Source organism: Cyanistes caeruleus, unplaced genomic scaffold (genome assembly GCF_971803275.1).
Source record: "Cyanistes caeruleus unplaced genomic scaffold, bCyaCae1.hap1.1 HAP1_SCAFFOLD_11, whole genome shotgun sequence".
In the NCBI taxonomy this organism is placed as follows: domain Eukaryota; kingdom Metazoa; phylum Chordata; class Aves; order Passeriformes; family Paridae; genus Cyanistes; species Cyanistes caeruleus.
The window spans coordinates 3,385,312-3,404,858 of record NW_028255883.1 but is presented as its reverse complement, the minus strand read 5'-3'; the positions used below and the strand labels follow the sequence as shown (position 1 = coordinate 3,404,858).

At 52.0% G+C, this 19,547-nt stretch overlaps 1 protein-coding gene and 1 long non-coding RNA gene across 3 annotated transcripts; both read right to left on the bottom strand.

The window, feature by feature from the left end:
• Positions 1 to 2,525: 2,525 nt before the first annotated feature.
• LOC147647333 (serine/threonine-protein kinase pim-1-like) lies at positions 2,526 to 6,788 on the bottom strand. 2 transcript variants are annotated; one of them, XM_086872358.1, is made up of 8 exons: positions 5,985 to 6,788; positions 5,824 to 5,874; positions 5,253 to 5,619; positions 4,515 to 4,691; positions 4,119 to 4,266; positions 3,707 to 3,935; positions 3,025 to 3,159; positions 2,526 to 2,738 (listed from the first exon to the last, which is right to left on the bottom strand). In XM_086872358.1, the coding sequence occupies exons 1-5, from the start codon at positions 6,534 to 6,536 to the stop codon at positions 4,160 to 4,162; spliced, it is 1,254 nt and encodes a 417-aa protein (XP_086728484.1). In that variant the 5' UTR covers positions 6,537 to 6,788; the 3' UTR covers positions 2,526 to 2,738; positions 3,025 to 3,159; positions 3,707 to 3,935; positions 4,119 to 4,159. The 2 variants fall into 2 exon arrangements, with proteins under 2 accessions (XP_086728484.1, XP_086728485.1); XM_086872359.1 differs by having other exon boundaries at positions 3,707 to 3,887.
• A 2,567-nt stretch (positions 6,789 to 9,355) lies between these two features.
• On the bottom strand, positions 9,356 to 19,294 carry LOC147647332 (uncharacterized). Its single transcript, XR_015281631.1, has 2 exons — positions 18,951 to 19,294; positions 9,356 to 12,341 (listed from the first exon to the last, which is right to left on the bottom strand). It is a non-coding gene; the product is annotated as an uncharacterized LOC147647332 (long non-coding RNA).
• Positions 19,295 to 19,547: the final 253 nt, after the last annotated feature.

Here is a 19,547-nt window from a genome sequence, read left to right as displayed (position 1 = left end):
CCAATGGAAACATCACCTGATTGAAGCGGCTCCAGAAGACAGTCTGCAAACATTAGAACTTCTTGCCGTTGTGTGGGCATTAAGTAAACTACAAGGGCCTTTAAATGTAGTCACAGATTCTTACTATGTAGCAGGGGTAGGACAAAGAATAGAAGATGCAGCAGTCAAGGAAGTCCAGAACAAAAGACTATATGAATTGTTGTTGCAACTAAAACGGGCTGTGAGGACTAGAACAGAACCCTATTGTGTTATTCACATTCGAAGCCACAAGTGGGATGTAGGATTAGGAGAAGGAAATGCAAGGGCAGATAGATTAGTAATGAATGTAGTTGATGACAAAATAACAGAAGCCAAGGAGTCGCATGCTCGATTCCACCAGAATGCAAAAGGATTGGTGCGAGAATATAGAATAGCAATCCAAGAAGCAAAAGCTATAGTTAGAGCTTGTCCAGTTTGCAGTCATCACAATAGTGGTACAGGGTTGGGTTGTGGTGTAAACCCTAGAGGGTTGAAGAGTAATGACATTTGGCAGATGGATATCACGCACGTTTCTGAATTTGGCAGAATGAAGTATGTGCATGTCACCATAGATACATATAGCAAATATATCTGGGCCACAGCTCAATCGGGGGAAAAGGCAAATCAGGTGATTAGGCATTTAACCAGCTGTCTCGCAGTAATGGGACTGCCAAGAGAAATAAAGACTGATAATGGACCTGCATATATTAGTCAGAAGGTCAGTCGATTTATGAGATTGTGGAGAATCAAACATGTTACAGGAATTCCTCACTCACCCACGGGGCAAGCCATAGTTGAAAGAGCAAATGGAACCTTGAAACAGTATCTAAGAAAGCAGGAGCAAATAACAGATCCGCAGGAAAAATTAGCCAGGACTCTTTTTGTTCTAAATCATTTATGTGTTTTTGGGGATGAAAGTGAACCACCAGCAGTTAAGCATGCAGAAAGGGAAGGACAGAAGGAGAGACAGAGTCTAAAAGCTGTCGTTCGATATAGAGACCCGAAAACAGGACTATGGAACGGTCCTGCGGAAGTCTTGTATTGGGGCAGAGGTTATGTTTGTGTTTCCACCCCCTCAGGAACACTGTGGATTCCAGCTAGATGGGTGAAGCCCTGGATTGATACAGCCAATGGCCAGTAACCTCCTTGAGTCAGCCCCAGTAGGTGAATGGTTAGACTCCTGGGGTATGAGAGGATGGGTGAAAAATGTACTTATGATGTTGGCTGGACTAGTTTTGCTTGTTGTTATAATTTTGCTTTTTGGACCATGTATTTTACAATGCATTCAGAACCGCTTAATTGCATTAACTACGGCCTTGTTAGAAAAACACGCTAACCTCGTAATCCAAAAAGAAAACGGGGGAAGTGTGGAGACTTTTGTGGCAGAATGGTTAGGCGAGAAAGGCCATGACTGTACAAACTTGCTAGAGATAAAACACCACTAGTGCAGAGGCAGTCTCAAGGACGGATTGCCCTTGAGATATGGGGAGGAGAACAAGAATGTGGTAAACCGAACGAGAAAGAAGAACCAGGGACGGTCTGGTAACCGCAAGAATGCAGAAGCACATAGCTATGTACCGCAGTGACTTAGATAGCAGAATAACCAATGATGAGCTATACTTTTGCAATATGTATGAGCTAATTAAATCATGTATTTAAACACGAGTGTAATGATCAATAAACGAGATTTGCTTGACGACCACCTGGTGTCTGCGTCTCCCTTCTCCGACACAGATCCACAGAGAGCTGGGATTATCCCAAGTCTTGTGTCTCCATTGTGCCATATTCCTAAAGAACCAGCAGCCCATCCTGACGAATATGGTGAGTTATGTGGATGGTTGTCAGCTCCCTTTCCTGCCTAGAAATCCTGAAACTGCTTCTAAATGCTGTTCCCTTCAGTTCCTGGACACCTACTCACACAGAGCTGGGGAAAAAATCCCCTGGCCATGGCTTACAAGGTGAGTTATGCCAAAGTTAGAGCTCTGTGGGAAATCTCTATCCATCCCTATCCTTTTAATATATCTATACATGGGGGTGTGCATGGATGTGTCTTGTATGGAAAGGAAGGAGTGTGCAAACAACGTGACTGATACTTTCACCCTCTGTGTTCATTCCATACTCATGGGTACAAAGATATTACGGAAACTTTCGGAAGGACAGACCTTCTGTCCATGGATTCAGAGACATCCAAGGGCCCCTGGCACAGACAGACCCTTCTGTCCATGAATTCAGAGACATCCAAGAGCCCCTGGAACCAACAGACATTGCTGCTCTTCAGCCAGTGACAGGATGAGTCCCTGAGCCTGGGGCTTGGCCTTCCTCGTGGTGAGGGGCATCAAGGAAGGCTGCAGTGTGATGGAGATTGTGATGGGCTGGGAACTCACTGGGGGAAAGGAGGGAGCAGTTGTGAAGTAAAAGGCAGGTGGGGGAGAGAACTGTTCAGAGAAGGGATGAGCTACAGCTTGAGAAAGCTGAAGAATGACATTTGGGGTCATCCCAGATTGATGTCATTTCAGAAGTTATGGAACAAGTTTAATTTTGGGCGGGGTGTCATGTTTTCCTTTGGAGGTGGACACTCTGCAGACTTGAGCTGCATTGCCAAAATGCTCAAGTCTCTGCTGGAGGTCACACCGTTTCTTCTTTGGCTGATCCCGGCCCGGTGCTGAGCCCAGCAGAGCCCTGGCAGAGCCCAGAGCAGCCTCAGCATCCGCAGAGCCCGGCTGCAAGGAGAGAAACCAGAAACCGCCCGTCAGCTCAAGGCTCCTGTCCCCTTGTCCCAGCCACCCACGGTGCCCAGGCCATGCTGGCCGTGCTCAGAGCTGGGCCCAAAGCTGCCCATCACTGCTGCCTTTGGGAGCAGAGCAGGAGGGCAGGACATGTGCCCAGCCTGCAGCCAGCCACGGCAGATCCAGCCCCTCAGCAGCTGCCCAGAGCGGGATGCCCCTGTGCCCGCTGCCATCTCCCAAAAGCTCTTGTCCCACCCATGCCAAGGAGATGAGGACCCACCTCACACCATCTGCTGCCAGAAGAAAAGCTGGTCCCTAACGATGTCCTCAGCCTTCTCCAAGGGCACGGCCCATCCACACCACAGCTGGTCCCAAGCACTTCCCGATCCAGACTGGACCCCACCTAGAATTCTTCCTTTAGAAAAACAAACAACAAATTAATGAAAATAGGTTACAGACAAAAAGGGGAAAGAAGAAAAAAGGTAAAAAATCTTATTTCTGTCAGGAGTTTAAGGAAGGCCCAACCCCTCCATTCTAGGGAAAAACCCACCCACGGGTGAGGGAAGCCCATGCTTTCTCCCTTCCCCCCTGCACTGGCCCCCAAAATCACGGTGATCCCAAAGCAAAGCAGGGGAGTGGAGCAGCCCAAGCCCTTCCTTGCCTGCACAGCAAAGCAGCCGTGCTCAGGTTCTGGAGTCCCACCTGTGCTCCTGCCATGGGGGTTTGTTTGTGTTGGGCTGGCTGCCCCAGCCCCAGCCTGGGGCACGGTGGGTGCTGGGGGCTGTTGGCAGGACCAGGAGCCCACTCCCATTTCATAACCACCCCAGCCCACACCCCCAGCCCTGCCAAAAACCAGCTGGGCAGCCACTGAAGAATCAGTTGCATCCACCCCAGCAAAGGGGAAACCTTTGGTTCCCGGCCAATGCACAAATCTGGGAGCATCCCCCTGGGTCTGGACTTACCTGAAAATTCTCTGTGGAGCCTGGCTTTCAAGAAGGTGCCAGAATCAAAGTCCATCATCGCCAGCTGCCGCTGGCCAGGTGGAGGAAGAGGTTGTCATCCTTGCTGTTGTCCTCCATGTCCCCAGCAGCAGCAGCAGCAGCAGCCCCACCTGGTGCAGCTTCTCCAGGGGCTCCTTCTTCCCTGGGGTGACACCAGGCTGTCAGGGTTCTGCCCAGGGCCCGGCTGTCACTGAACCAGGACAAGCAAAAACAGCTCAGATGGCGGCCACCAGTGCTGGGCAGAGCAGCTCAGCTCCAGCACAAGGGCTGCGTGTTCTCACTCGATGAGCCCTGTGCAGTGACACAGGCAGGACAAAGAAGTCTGGGTTTCTTTGCTTCTGATTGCCAGGGTATGTGTGGAGCTGTAACTTACCAGGTCCCTGCATCACTGTGCCCGTGGCTCTCTCCCTTCTTCTATGGCTGATGAATATCCTGCATCCAGGGATCACAGAACAGGTCTTCTAATGAGGGCCTGTCCAAGTAGTGCAGGGATAAACACCGCCTGATCAGAACTTGGCAATCTGGGGAGAGAAACCACAAACCACTGGTCAGTTGGAGAAGGCTCCTGTCTGCTTTGCCCCACTATACCCGTGCCCAGGCCACGCTGGATGTGCCCAGAGCTGGGCCTGAACTTTCCCATCAATTCTCTGTTTTGGAGGAGAGCAGGACATGTGCCACCTCCTCAGCAGCTGCCAGAGCGGGATGCTCACGAGCCCGCTGCTGTCTCCCAACATTGGTGTTCCCCCCGTGCCCAGAGATGAGGATCCACCTTGGGAGAGCCGTTGTGGCAGCGGGAGCTGGGCCCAGCTGATGTTCCAGCCCCTCCTGAAAGGGTGCTTCCCGCAGACCATCTCATGCAGCAGGATGCCCAGGGTCCAGACGGTTGCTGCCTCGCCATAGTACCACCTGAAGTTGGTCCATTCCGGGGGTCTGTATGATCGTGTTCCTATGGAATAGGGATGGAGCTCATCAGGGGGATGCTGCTGCTCCCAGAGCCTGAGCCCAGCATCCCTGGGCATGTGGGGCTGCCCCAGTGGCACACGGGGTGACCTGCTGCCCTCTCGCCAGCACCTGGCACTTGTGTACAAACCCAGGGTTGGAAAAGAAGGCACTGGTGCTGGAAGAGGGCAGCAGAAACCCTGGCAAGGCCCGACCATGACACACAAAGGAAAAACCCGCTCACAGTGCTGGGGAAAAACCATACCCACATCCTCCCTGCTGGCATTGCCCAAAAAATATTATGAACCAAGGCAAAGCAGGGAAGCACAGCAGTCCAAGCCCATTCTCACCTGCACACCAAACCAGCTGGTGTGCAGGTCCTGGCTCTCCCTCTCTGCTACCCCCACCCACAGGGGATTTTGTCAGGCTGGCTGCCCCAGCCCCAGCCCCAGCCCCAGTCCTGGGAGAATCCCTGCTGCCACACCCTGGTTGGGCCCTGAGATGTTGGGCCAGGAGATGTTGGGCCAGGAGATGCTGGGACCGGGAGCCTACTCCTGGGTGGGCTCACCTGCAAACTGAGTGTAGGCTGTGTCCTGCAGGTAGGTGCCACAGCCGAAGTCAATTAATTTTGCCTGCCCGGTGTCCAGGTCAACCAGGATGTTCTCTGGTTTTATGTCTCTGTGCAGGACCCCGCAGCTGGTGCAGTGCTGCACGGCCTCCAGCACCTGCCGGAAAAGCTCCCGCGCCTCTTCCTCTGACAGGAACCTCCGTGCCCGAATGAAATGCCGCAGGTCCTGACACCGCTCTGGGCGCTCCAGTACCATCACGATGGTGTTGGGGAGCTCAAACCAATCCAGCAGCTGCACCACACCAGGGAAGCCTGTGGACACCTTGTCCAGCAGCACTATCTCCAGTGGTGCGCTGGTGCCGTCGGGCTGCGGGAGGAGCACGGTGCCGTCAGTGGGGCTGAGCCCGTGCCAGGGCTTGGGAAGCCCTCAGCCAGCCCGGGATGCTCTGTGCCCTCCGCTGGCCCCACGCCCGCTCTCCCTCCAGGTGTCCTGGTGGCTCCCACCCTGCCGGGCCCCGGCTCATCCCCGCCCGGCACGCCCCGGCTTCTGCCGCTGGCCCCGCTCACTCACCAGCTCGCCCCAGTGCCGGACGCGGTTCCGTGGCACCTTTTTGATGGCCACCTGCAAGCCAAAGGGAGCAGCGGATTCAGCTCGCCGCCTACCGTGTCCAGCCCCATCCTCCTCCTCCGCCCTCTCCTCCTCCTCCGCCCGCCGCTGGCCCCTCTGCTCACCGGGGCGCCATCCGAGAGCCGAGTGGCCGAGAAAACCCTGCCGAAGCCGCCGCGCCCCAGCAGCGAGCCGATCCTGTAGCGCTGCTGCAGGGCCTCCTGCGCCTTCCCTGGGGAAGAGACGCGGCCGTCAGCGCTCGGCCCGGGGCCAGGAACGGCCCCCGAGCGCTCCCCGACCTCCCCGGGCCGAGCATCCGCAGGCGTCCGCTCCTTGGAACGCGACAGCGGCGGCTCGGGGCCAGCGGCCGCGCTGCCGAGCGGCGGAGCTCGGGCCGGGGAAGCCGCAGCGGAGGCGGCGGCAACGGCTGCACCGCCTGTGTCCTCCGCGGGCCCCGGGAGGAGCCGGGGCAAGGGCCGGGACCAGGGCCAGGGCCGGGGCAGGGCTCGGAGCAGGCGGAGCCAAAGGGCGGCGATACCGCCCCAGCCCCAGGCACTGAGGCCCGCCCAGAAGCGCCAGCGCCAGCTCGGCCAGAGCCGGGCGGAGGCGAGAGCGAGGCGGGACGCCCGGGGCCGGCGCCGGGGCCGGGGCTGGGGCCAGGGGCGGGCCGGGGGCATGTCCCGGGCGGGCAAGGGGAGAGGGAAACTGGGAGAGGAGGGGAACACAGAGAAAGGGAGATCGGGAATGGGTGAGGGACCGCGGGAGAGAGGGTGGAACAGTGGGAGAGGGAGAGGAGAAGATAGGGAGGGTCGATAACGTGGCTTCTTTTGCTTCTTTCTCTTTTTCCGCTGCTGCCGCCGCCGCTGCTGCTGCTGCTGCCGCCGCTGCTGCCGCTGCAACTGAAGCACCGGGGCCGTTTGTCCCCGGGGCCGTTTGTCCGTTGCCCGCTCGGCCCCGCGCCGAGCCCCGCGCTCCCCGGGCAGCCCCTGAGCCTGGCCAAACACGGGAACTTTGCCGTGTTGAGCCAAGAGCCAGAGTCTTGATTCCTGCACAGGGGCACAGCAATGCCCTTGGCTGCTGCTGTGCCTTGTCCCTGCTGAGCGTCAGACACTGTCCGAGCACATTCCCTGAATGCAGAATTTGTACCTGACCCAAGCACTGCACTTGTGTCTCCAGCATTGCTTTCCAAGAAAAACAGGGGAAGGAAAACTGGGTATCACTCATGGTATTTTACAATGTCTAAAACTTGCCAAGTCTCAGATCTTAGAGGTGAGATCCATTTGGAATGAATGGGATGGAGAAACAGTGCAAGATGGAAAAGGAAAACATAAAAATAAATAGAGAAAAATAGAGAAAAAAATACTGGTCGTTTCTTTTGGTTTTATTTTCATTTCTTAAAAAAGCTGTTTCAATTTTCCCAAAATCTTCTCCACAGTCCTGTCTGTTCTTTCCAAAAACCTGTCCTGGAGAACAAGGTGCAGCTCCTGTCTCAAGATGTGCCCCCAGCTGCAGCTTCTCTTGGCTTCCCACACTGTGCGTGCAGCACAACTCTTGCAGCAAAGCAGGACAAATTATCTGAAGAACTTGACAACTTGCTCTTGCTTTTCCTTGTGGACAGGGGAGTTGTGCCATTGCTAAGGTTTTCATTGTTACTCTTCTACCCGAAGAAAACATGATGAGCTGCCAGGAATTGTTAGGGAATACAAGCCTGGCTGAATGTGGAGAAAGAATCTCCAGAGCCTGCAGCCAGCAGTGGAGAGCTCATCATTCTAATAGCGCCATGGACATCTTAAAAGTGATCTGGAACATGAAAATGGGCTGACAGAGGGAGTTTGTTTGTGTGTTCAGTTTGGATGATTCTACATCTCTTGCACTGGTACAAATCAAGAGCACAATCAGTGGATGACAAGCAGCAGAACATGATAAGCTGGACCTCTCAGTAGATGAGAGAAAGAATGTGAAAAGGACAAATGCAGGGAATGACTTGGTGAAGTTTGTCTGTAAGAAGGTTGATTTTTATCCTAATAATTCCCAGTTCATTCCCTTTGCTTTTGTCCTTTTTGGCAAGCCTGTTTGCATGGCAGATTGCCCAGGACATGAGAACCTGGAGCTTGTGGAAGTGCCTGAAAGCTGCCCTGTTCCTCTGCAGGGACACTCAGGCTGAAACAGGAGCCTGAGGCCTCTCTTGGGAAGCCTCCTCGGAGCTGGAATTTGTGCCATGCCAGGAGAGGAGGAGGGGGAGGAGGATGGGAGCTGTGTGTGAGGAGCAGGAGGTTTGGGCCGCAGGACATTCCGTCTGTGCCGCTGCCCCGCAATGGGCGGGCGTGCCCGGGGCTCTGGGCCTGCCCCGCGTGCGCTGAGCTCCCGACACTGCGGGAGCTGCCCGGGCTGGGCTCAGGTTCCCACTGGGACTGGGCAGCAGGCTGGGCTCCAGCTGGGATCAGCAGCAGCTGGAAATACCTCTGGGCATCTCCACTTTCTGCTGCTGCTCGGAAGAAGCAATGAAGCGACAAGTTCTGTTTTTCCTTTCTCCTGGTGGATTTTTTCATTTTATTTGCCACTGCAGGGGCAATTTCTGTGATGGCCTCTGTCACTTGATTCTATTTCAGCAGCAGCAGCAGCAACAGGGCTGTGATTGAGCACTGCAAATGTCAGCTGTGTGGCTTTCATTCCCCTCGACTTAGTGCTCAGGGACTTGAGGGCATTTCAAGATCTGCTACTCATGATGTCTGAGACAAAAAATCCTGAGTTACTGATCACTAAAGCACAGTGGGTAGCACTGATTGAAAGCGGCAATTGCAGTTTTGCAGATAAAATTCAGGTGGCAAGCAGAAGAGGGACAAAAGCAGACGAGATCTACAATTGCCAAGGCCAAGGCACCAACAGCCTGCTGCTGTCACCTCAGGGTGAGTAAAACAGAGCTGAAAACAGCGCTGGAACCCGATCCTTTCTTCCTCTGAGGGCTGGCTCAGGGCAGCAGAGGCGGGCCCTGAGGAAGCCTGAGGGCTGTTTGTGGGGGATTGTTGCTGTAGTCCAGAATTGCCCTGGCAAAAGCCCTGGGGAGCCGAGGCAGGAGCAGGTAGGAAGGGCCGGCGCTGCTGCTGCTGCTCGTGGCCGGGAGCCCCGGCCGGGCCGGGCCTGCGCCCGCTGCGCTGCGGCTGCTGCTGCTGCCAGAGCCGGGCGGGACTCGGGGACAGGGAATGGACACGGGGGGACAGCAAAGGCCTTGGGGGCTGCAGGGATGTTGGTGCTCGGGCCAGCGCCAGCACAGAGCTTCAGCCCGCAATGAAGCCCGAGGGAAACGCTGGCGAAAGGCTCCATTCAGCCTTTCTTTACTCGGCGCTGTGAAGGGACTGAAATAAAAGGAGAACAAGCAGGGCCCGACCCCTTCTCCTTTGGGAGGAGCCCCGCGCCTGGGGCTGTGAGGGGCCGTGAGGGGAAATGAAGGGCTGTGAGAGGTTCTGCAGTGTTATAAACGTGCCAGGAGACCAGCTTCTTTTAAAAAGGCCTTTATTAAGCAGTACAGCTCTGGGGTGGGGGCCCGAGGGGTCGCGCACACCGCCACTGCTCCCACTGGACACCGCAGAAGAGGAGGATCCATGCAGCTCTGTCACTAGGGCAGAGCTGGGCCTTCCTTCCTCACGGGAGTCCCCGGGAAGACTCGTTCTTTCGGGCTCGTAGTCTAGGCTGTCATCCCAGTCGAGTCTCCTCGAGGTTACGTCGGCCTCTGGAAAGAAGTCAGGGGACTCCTCTGGGTCTTCCTTGTTAGATGGTGCTGGTTCTATTCCTTCCCTTTTGCGTGGCTCGTTGTTTTGGGGTCTTTTCCAGTCTGGGTGCATCCCGTAAGTCTCTGGTCTCTCTCGTTTGCATAAAAGTCAGTATGTCATCTTCCTCCTCAGGACGGTACAGCAACTCGGGAAAGGGATACAGTGTTGGCATGTGGGAGTCTAGGAGCAGTGGGGGCAGTGCCTGGCTGAACACAGAACAAGAAACACAGGGTACAGCAACTTGGGAGAGGGGGCAGGGCCTGGCTGAACAAGGAACAAAAATATGGGGTACAGCAATTTGCAACAGGGGTACAAGGGTAAGTAAACCTGGGACAGGGGTTTACAAAGTAAGTAAGGGGTTTACAAACAGCAACTGGAACGTATTATTCTTAACAATATCCCCCCTCTTATATTTTGATCGGGCTCTAGCCCGCATCAACCATTAACTTCTGGCTCTTGGGAATATTTATCTCTTAATTCTCGATATTGCTCATATATTTCCCTGGCAGTTTTGTGCTCTCGATCCTGACTTTGAGTCTCCATTAACATGATCCTGGCCTGCTTCTTATCTTTTATTTCAGGGATCTGGATGCTTGCTTGTACTGTGGTAGTCACTGTCTTGATTAGGCAGGGGAGTAAACAGGGCAGGATCAAGAAACTTGCAAATGCACAGACAGCAATAAAGACTATTTTTTTCCACCACCCTTTTTTGAAGGACCAAAGGTCATTCCACCAGTCTGAGTTCACCAGAGGAGTCCATTCCTGGGTGCCCACATAAGCTATCTTTCGTATTTCTTTTGAGATGTTTTTGATTACCTCACTCTTATCATCTATCTCCAGGCAACATTCAGAGGAATTAAACTTTCCACAAATGCCTCCTTCATCTGCCAATAGGTAGTCCACCGCCAGCCGAATCTGATAGACTACAGCCCTGGTTTGTGCCAATTGTGTGCTGATGTGGTCTAAAGCAAGGGCAGTTCTGTTTGACACCACTTCTAATACTGCCTGGAGACGGATGATTCGGTTTAACATATAGACTGGGGTACGATACCCCCAGGATCCATCCTGGGCCCACGTGGCCGGTCCATATGTCTTAATTATTTCCTCAGGGGTCCAGATCTTCCCCTTCCATTTCTGATTGCTTCCTAGGTCCATTACATGCCTCCTCTTTCGACTGCCTTTTTTTAAGTTATCATACAAGGGGACTCCCAAGTATGACCCTGATTTCTTAGGTAGGAGGAAAAAAGCAGGCTTTATTATCCCAATTGTGCAGCTTCCTGCCCAATCCCCTGGGAGGTGGGTATAGGCAGTGCTCCCACAAATCCAAAATAAATACTCAGGGGCCTTCCAGAAAGTGTCCTGTGTGTCTGTAGGATGTTCCCAGTATTTTGAGAGTTCTCTTAACCCCCAAAAAGGGTTTATTCCTTTTTCTGCGCACTCATACAGTTTGTACCCCTCATGATAAATACACCCCCTTTCCTTTCTCCCAGTGGCCCAGTACCTGTTTGGTTCTTGGGGAATCCACCTGCTGCCTGAGTGTTTCACCGTCAGGTATCTTTTGCAGGCCATTTTTCCCACAGGGGTTTTGTATCTTCTTCCTGTCCTTTTAATGCATTCTTCCCCAATCACTCTTGCTTTCAGATCCCATTGTTCCCGTCCCCTGTTCCCTGTCTGGGGTTTTTGCTCAGTTAATTTCCACCTTAGAATGTCTAAAGGTGCCAGGCTGATCCCTTCCCAGGGCCAAATATCTGACATCTGGGTGTTCCCACATACCCAACAATTGGTTAAGTTTAACTCTCTGCTGATTCTCTCCATCAGGTCAATGAATAGGTTCTTACCTCGTGTTTCATCCAGATCACCTTTCCTTATCTTCAATTGTTTTTCTTTTATTACATCATTCAGTCCCTCCTGTTCAAAGCAGAGCCAGGATTCTCCTACAGGGCATTCTCCAAGAAGACGTTGCCTAAATGAGGCAGTATTTCTAGTAATCCAATATGTCTTTCCTTCCTCCTGACAGGTTTCCAATTTGGTGTGATCAAAACAGGTGGGATTGATGTTTGTGTGGACCCTCATCAGTGATCCTAGATCCTCTCCATCATATAGGGGATAGTAGCACTTTGTACATGCTTCTCCACTGTCCCCTATCCCAATGCTCACCAGCTGGACCAACATCAGTCCACCTAAGAGTCCGGTATGAGCTAGTTTTGTTTTAGGGAGCTTCATGGCTCACCTTCCCTGTTAGCCTCACCCGGTCTTGCCTCTTAGGTCTTTTGGGGGATCAGGAGAGATGGTATGGTCCTTCTCCTCCCACATTCTTCTTTAATTTAGTTGCCTTTTTGGAGAATGTCCTGTGGGAGAAGTTAATGGGTGGGGTTTTCATTCAACCAACTTTGCTAACATCAAAATTATTTTACAGCAACAACCACAAGAACTTTAAGAACACTCCCACTTAAACCAACTCACTCAGCAGAGTTCTGCAGTCTTTGTTTATATTCTTTCTCTCTCAGTCTGTTTCTGGCTGCCTCTTAAGAGTCACTCTTAGACTGGTAGGATCTGTAATGGCAGTCCACTTGGGAGAATTCGTGGGGGGTTTTTCTGTGCCTTGTCCACAGTCAGGAGGAGGCGATACCGGTCCTTTTACACGTGAGACGTGAGTCCACCCCTTTTCTTGGGTCCGAATAGCAGCGTGGGTCACCAGCAGAACCTGGAAGGGACCTTCAAATTTTGGGGTTAAGGGGGTGTCTTTCCAGGATTTAATCAATACCCAATCCCCCGGATTGATCTGGTGGATGTTTGTGTCAAGTGGGAAGGTTTGGGGGAGATATCCTCTCTTTCTTAGGTTATTCAGGGTCCTCCCAATTGTCTCTAGGTACTTTTTAGCTATTTCTTCCCCTTCTATGTAATCTCCAGTGCTGTAAGGGGTCATTAGAAAGGGGAGCCCAAACATCATTTCGTATGGGGAGGCACCAAGGTCAGATCGTGGCCTGGTTCTGATTCTCAGGAGGGCGAGAGGCAAACACTTTAACCAGTTCATCTGGGTCTCAGCTATTAGTTTTGTTAACACATTTTTCAATGTCTTGTTCATACGTTCCACCCGACCCGAACTCTGGGGGTGCCATGGAGTGTGCAGTCTCCACTTTATTCCTAGAGCCTTTACAATGGCCTGTAAGGCTTGGGAGGTGAAATGGGATCCCCTGTCTGAGTCAATAGTATTCACTAGCCCATATCTAGGGATAATACTCTCCAGTATTACCCGGGCAACTTCTTCTGCTGTCTCCTTTTTTGTGGGGAATGCCTCTACCCAATGGGTTAGATGGTCAACTATCACCAATAGGTGTTTATATCCTTGTATAGGAGGCATTTCCGTGAAGTCTACTTGCACACTCTGGAATGGTCTCATGGCTAACTCTCTTCCCCCAGGTTCAGCCTTTCTCATTACTTTCTGGTTTACCTTCTGGCATATTACACACCCCTTTGTTATGGCCTTTGCTAGATCATAAACTCCCAAGCATAAGTTTTCCCTCAGAAAATGATCACACAACCCTTGGGTTCCCCAATGAGTCAGTTCATGTATCTCATTTAATATTTTCCGGGCTAAAGCCTTGTTCAGAAACTTTCGCCCATCTGAGGTTAACCATTCCCCTTGTTCCCCTTGAGACAATTCTAATTTTTTTATTACTTCCCACTCTTTCTTGGTAAATATTGGTTCCTTCTTTCCGTCCTCTTCAGTTACTACCTCATTCAGTTTAAAAATTTTCACCGATTCCTTTGGATCTAAGGCCACTTCTTTAGCTGCTTGGTCAGCAAGTCGGTTCCCTCTGCTTTCTAAGGAGTCTCCCTTCTGATGCCCCTTCATGTGGACCACTGCAATCTCTGTGGGTTTGGTCAAGGACTCTAATACTGATTTAATCAGCCCTTCATGTGCCAGGTTCTTCCCTTTGGAGTTCAGGTAGCCTCTCTCCTCCCAGATCTTACCAAAGGTATGGACTATCCCAAAGGCATACTTTGAATCTGTATAGATGGTTCCTTTTTCTCTCTCTAGCAAGTCCAGACCCCTCTTTAGAGCATGAACCTCACAGCACTGAGCTGACCAACTGGGGGGTAGTCTCCCTTTTTCTAGGACCTCTAGTTTTCCTTCCTCTACCTCTATGACCACTGCATACCCTGAATATCTTTTCCCCTCCACCACCCTGGAGGAACCATCAGTAAATAGTACCTTCCCATAGGGCAGGGGTACATCTCCCAGATCCTCCCTCACTTTGGTTTGGAGATTTACCAATTCTAAGCAGTCATGTTCTAATTCAGGCAGAGGCTCCCCTGACAAAAATTGTGCCGGGTTCAGGCCCTTGGAGGTTACTAGCTCCAAATTGCTAGTATCCATTAGGATGACTTCATATTTTAATATCCTGGCATCTGTCAGCCACTGCTGAGCCTTTCGGCTCAAGATTGTTTTTAAATCATGTGGTGTGTGGACTCTGATCTTACCCTGTAGGGTTAGCTTTTGGGCCTCTTCTATTAAAATGGCAGCAGCAGCTATTGATTGCACGCAGGTGGGCCACCCACGAGCTACTGGGTCCAGCAGTTTGGATAGATAGGCTATGGGCTTACGACATCCTCCCCATTCCTGGGTCAGAACCCCATATGCAGTCCCTTCTTCAGAGTTGACAAACAAATCAAATTCTTTCTTTAGGTCAGGCAGGCTTAAAACTGGTGCTGTGGACAGCTTAACCTTTAGCTGATTTAATTGCGCTTCATCTTCAGCTGTCCACTTTATGGGTTCACAATCAACCAGCTTTTCATAAAGAAACTTGACGCTCTGGGTATATTGTTCTATCCATAGTTTGCAATATCCAAAAAGGCCTAAGAGTTTTCTTATGTCTCTCTTTGTTTTTGGTGCAGGTATGGCTAGAATGCCTGATACTCTCTCTGGGCTCAGTTCCTTACTGCCCTGTCTTATTATGTGTCCCAAGTAAATGACTTTGGGCTCTACAAACTGTAATTTATTCCGGGACACCCTTAACCCTTTGGTCCCCAAGAAGTTTAACAGCCGCACACTGGTTTTTCTTACCCTGTCTTGATCTTCCCCTGATATCAAGAGATCATCAACATATTGTAAAATTTGGATGTCACCTTCGGGATCAAATTGGCTCAGTAATTCTTCTAACGCTTGCCCAAAAAGGTTCGGAGACTCTGTAAAGCCTTGAGGCAACCGAGTCCACCTTAGCTGTTGTTTTCTTTTCTTTTCAGGATATTCCCATTCAAAGGCAAACCAATCACGGCATTCTTCTGCTAGGGGACATGCCCAGAATGCATCCTTTAGATCGATAACTGTGAACCAAACATGTTCATTAGGTACTTGACTCAGGAGGGTGTATGGATTCGACACCACTGGGTGCCTGGTAACAGTCCTCTTATTCACTTCCCTCAGGTCTTGGACTAACCGGTACTTCCCTTCTGCTTTTTTAACAGCCAAAATCGGGGTGTTATGGGGGGACATGCATGGCTCTAAAATGCCTTCTGCCAGCAGGTGATCAATAACTGGGGCCAATCCTTTTCTGCTCTCTAGGGACATTGGGTACTGCCTGATCCTGATAGGAGGGGTTTTCTTCTGGATTTCAATCTTTATTGGGGAAATATCTAAATATCCAAACTTCCCTTCTTCCGCCCAAACCTCAGAGTTAATCTCTTCTATATCTTTGGTTGTTAGCTTCATCATATGGACCACCATTTTTCCGTTCACTGGTATTACTCCCACTCCCAGTTGTACCTGCAAGTCTCTTCCCAGCAAGTTAGTCTCTAAGTCTGGTAGGTACACAAAGTCTGCATAGCACTGCCGAGAATTTCCTTTCACTTCAACATTTTTTATCACAGGAGCCATGAAGGGTTTTCCCTCAGCTCCTGACACTTCACAAACTTTGTTGCTTAAAAACATTCCAGTTGGGAGCTTGTTCAAACTTGAACGGTCTGCTCCCGTGTCTGCTAAAAATTCTACTTCCTCACTCTGGGGACCTACCTCAAGGTTTACCAGGGGCTCTTCTCGGTGTTTCATCGGGTCCCCTATTACATATAGCCCCTGACACCCCTAATCACGACTTTCCTCTCCCCTTAAGATTTTCTCCATGACATCCTGCTCTCTAGCTATTTCCTCATCCAGGGATAATTTCTTGCAGTCTCTTTTGAGATGTCCAGTCTCTCCACAGTAGTAACACCTCCCACTCACTCGAGAGTTCCTAGGGTTGGTCCATGGAGACATAACCGATTTCTTCCTATCTCCCTCAAACTGGGACTTTGGCTTTCCATCACTTTGTTGATTCCTATCTGTCTGATCCTTGTCTGCCCTAACAATCTCCCGGGCCACCGCCACCATGAGCTTTGTCCTTGTCTTCGTCTTCTCCTCTTCTCTCCTCAAGTAGACTTTTAGAGCTTCTTTTAATAGCTCATTGATCCCCTTTTCTTGCCAGTCTTCTAGTTTTTCAAGCTTCCTCCTGATATCAGGCCAGGACTTAGTCACAAACTGCACTTTTAATAACACCTGGCCCTCAGGGCTGTCAGGGTCTATGTTTGAATACAGCTGAAAATTTCTCCTCAACCTATTCAACCAGGTGGCTGGAGTCTCGTCCTTCTCCTGGGTCCCATCAAAGGCTAATTTTGTGTTATTACCCCGGGGAACTGATTCCTTAATACCCTTCACTATTAGGGACCTGTAGTCCCTCATGTTCCGCCTTCCCTCCTCCCTGTTAGGATCCCACCCTGGATCTACTTGTGGGAGTTTATACTCTCCTGGGAGTCCTGATCTATTCTCCCTTTCCCAGATTCGTATCCCCGCAGTACGGATCATGGCTACCTCTTCAGGGTTAAATAAGATGTTTAAAATAGAGTTTAACTCCCCCCAGGTGTAAGTATTTGGACCCAGGAACTGGTCTACCTGGTTGGCTATCCCTACTGGGTCTTCAACTAAGTTCCCTAGCTCTTTCTTGAATCCCCGGACTTCTGAAGCTGTCAATGGGGCATTGACAAACCCTACCCCTCCAGCTACTCCTCCCATAGGGACTTCTCTCAGGGGAAGGAGCTTAGTTGTCTTAGATCGTGTGTGACAGTAGGGTCCATCTCCAAAATCTTGTTCTTGACTAGGGGTGGGAGTCTTAGGGAGCTGCTGGTTGTTAGGAGGAGGAGGATTGGTATTAAATTTGGGGGTACTCAGCTCCCAGTTGGGAGGGGGCAAAGGGACAGTACTAGGCGAGGGAGAAGAAACTTGGTCTGATGTAGGGGTTTCTGGAGGTAAGGAGGAGGTAGGAAGTAGATTAGAAAGGACTGGGGCCACCAACGGTGGTGGGATTGAGGAAAAGGGTATCGGGATAGTAGAGGAAGCTGAAGATGTGGAGGGGGATTGGTTTGGGCAGAAAGGGTTTGAATCAGGTGTACAAGGGTTTTGTGGGGGTGATGCAGAAGGGGAAAAGGTCGGGGAATTGGGTGAAGAAGTCTGGGGTGCTGTTGGGTATGTAGGAGGAGGGGGTAGATGATCTAGGGGGTCCCATTTACTACCTGTTTCGCTAGCTTCTTTTTCTTGCTTCTTACTTTCTTTCCCTTCCCCCTTCTCTTCCTTCAACTTACATACTTTCACCATCTCTGTGTCTGCTCTTTGTTTCAGCCACAAGGCTGCATAACTGATCTCTTCTGGACTTGAGCCTCTTCTGGTTTTCAGATACTGGTACAGTTGGGAGCACATCCAAGGATCTTTAGTACCATACCAAGGCCACTGTCCTTGTATCTCTAGTTTGGGCCAGACCTCTATACAGTAATGGATCATCTTGATCCGGTCCAGGCCCTTGGTGGCCTCTTGTGCATCCCAACAATTTAACATTTGCCCTAGTGGGCTATCGGGGGGAATGGTTCTGGTGGCCTCTTCATTCCCCTTGGGACTTACTCTCTTACTTAAACACTGTCCCATTGCTCCTCCTACCTCTGGACCTTCACTTAAAACTTACGGTGCCTTTTCCTGAATAAAACTGGAACTGACAGACAACACAACTTCCAACCAGCTTAAAACTGGCTCTCACTTAAATTAAACTTTATAAAGGTGCTCCTACTCAGACTGAAAATTTCTAATGACGGACAACTAACCTTTCAAACCTCAACAAAAACTCACACTTTAGGAACTTGCTCTCTCCTCCTTTCACACTAGGGAATGCACTCAATCTTCTCACACAAGAATCCACACCCTTTCTTACACTCGGCCGGCCTTCCACTCACACTTTGAATTTTCTGGGGCTTGCAGTCTCCGCTTGCCCCGGGGGTTAGGTCCCAGCGGGGCTTGCAGGTTCCGCTTGCCCCTCCCTACACCCCAATCCCGTTCCCCTCGCGCCTCGCCTCCCTGACCCTCTTGCCAGCGAAGACTATGAGCACTCCTGGGTCGACGTCGAGGGGACCCTAGCACTAGACGCTCCTGGGACCTTCCCCCGTCCCTGTCTCAGTGCCGTCCACAAGATTTGGTCAGCAGGGCTCACCCCGGAACCCCCTGCCCCTCCGCTCCCTGACTATCCCCCTTCCCCAGTGAGAATAGCTTCTGCGCGAGGGCTGACTGTAAGTGAGTGGTGGGAGGATTCCCCCTTGCCTCCTAGCCGCTCCGCCCACCAGGGAATGGCTTCGGCTAAGGGATGCGTGAGTGTATTACTCTAGCTGCCTCGCCCGCCCGCGCAGACTACCTGCCCCTGTGCTCTCCGGCAGCAGGTTAACAACCTCCCTTCTCAGGAACCCCCTGAGCCGAGACTGAGCCGCGACAACTAGAGCCTTTCAGCACGTCCTGTGTCACAGACCCTGGGAAGCGAGGGCCCTTCGCTGACCGCCTGGTGCCGGTAGGGCCTGGGGACCCCCAATTCCAATTCCCCGGTCAGGTCGTCTGAGTACCCAAGCGGGGGGGGTGTGTTCACTCACACCGAACCTAGGCACCCCCACACACCACCCCGGGAGTTACCTAGATTGCCTGCGTGTGACTCTCACTCACCTAGGCCTTCCACACGCCCGGAGCAGCCTAGGCCGTTTAGCCCTTTTCAGTAGAGGGGCCTACCCCTATGTGCGCCACTCACTCTCTTAGGTACCCTCTGCGCACTCAGAGGGGGGGCTTTTATCCCCAGGAGACGCCTCACTCGTTTCTCTGGGCCCAAGTGAGCCTCTTTCGCTTCCTGCCGTTCCCGGCCGGCCCCCTCGCGGGAGTCCGGAACCGCGGTACTGGGCAGTCCGCACTCGCCCCGGGGGTCTGGGCTGCCAGCCCCCGTCTCACTCACACACCCACTCACTCGCCTCCTACTCCCGCCACCGGTAGCTTACCCAATCCGGCGCTCTTCTGCGATGTCGATCCCAGGCTGTTCTTCTGGGTCCGGTATAGCCAGCTGTCCTCTGGAGACCCAATAGGGTGGGCGGCCGTCCCGTCCCTGGTCCTCTTCAGGGCGTGGCTATCCCGGACGAGCCCCCAAGCTGTTATAAACGGGCCAGGAGACCAGCTCCTTTTAAAAAGGCCTTTATTAAGCAGCACAGCTCTGGGGTGGGGGCCCCAGGGGTCGCGCACACCGCCACTGCTCCCACTGGACACCGCAGAAGAGGAGGATCCGTGCAGCTCTGTCACTAGGGCAGAGCTGGGCCTTCCTTCCTCACGGGAGTCCCCGGGAAGACTCGTTCTTTCAGGCTCGTAGTCTAGGCTGTCATCCCAGTCGAGTCTCCTCGAGGTTACGTCGGCCCCTGGAAAGAAGTCAGGGGACTCCTCTGGGTCTTCCTTGTTAGATGGTGCTGGTTCTATTCCTTCCCTTTTGCGTGGCTCGTTGTTTTGGGGTCTTTTCCAGTCTGGGTGCATCCCATAAGTCTCTGGTCTCTCTCGTTTGCATAAAAGTCAGTATGTCATCTTCTTCCTCAGGACGGTACAGCAACTCG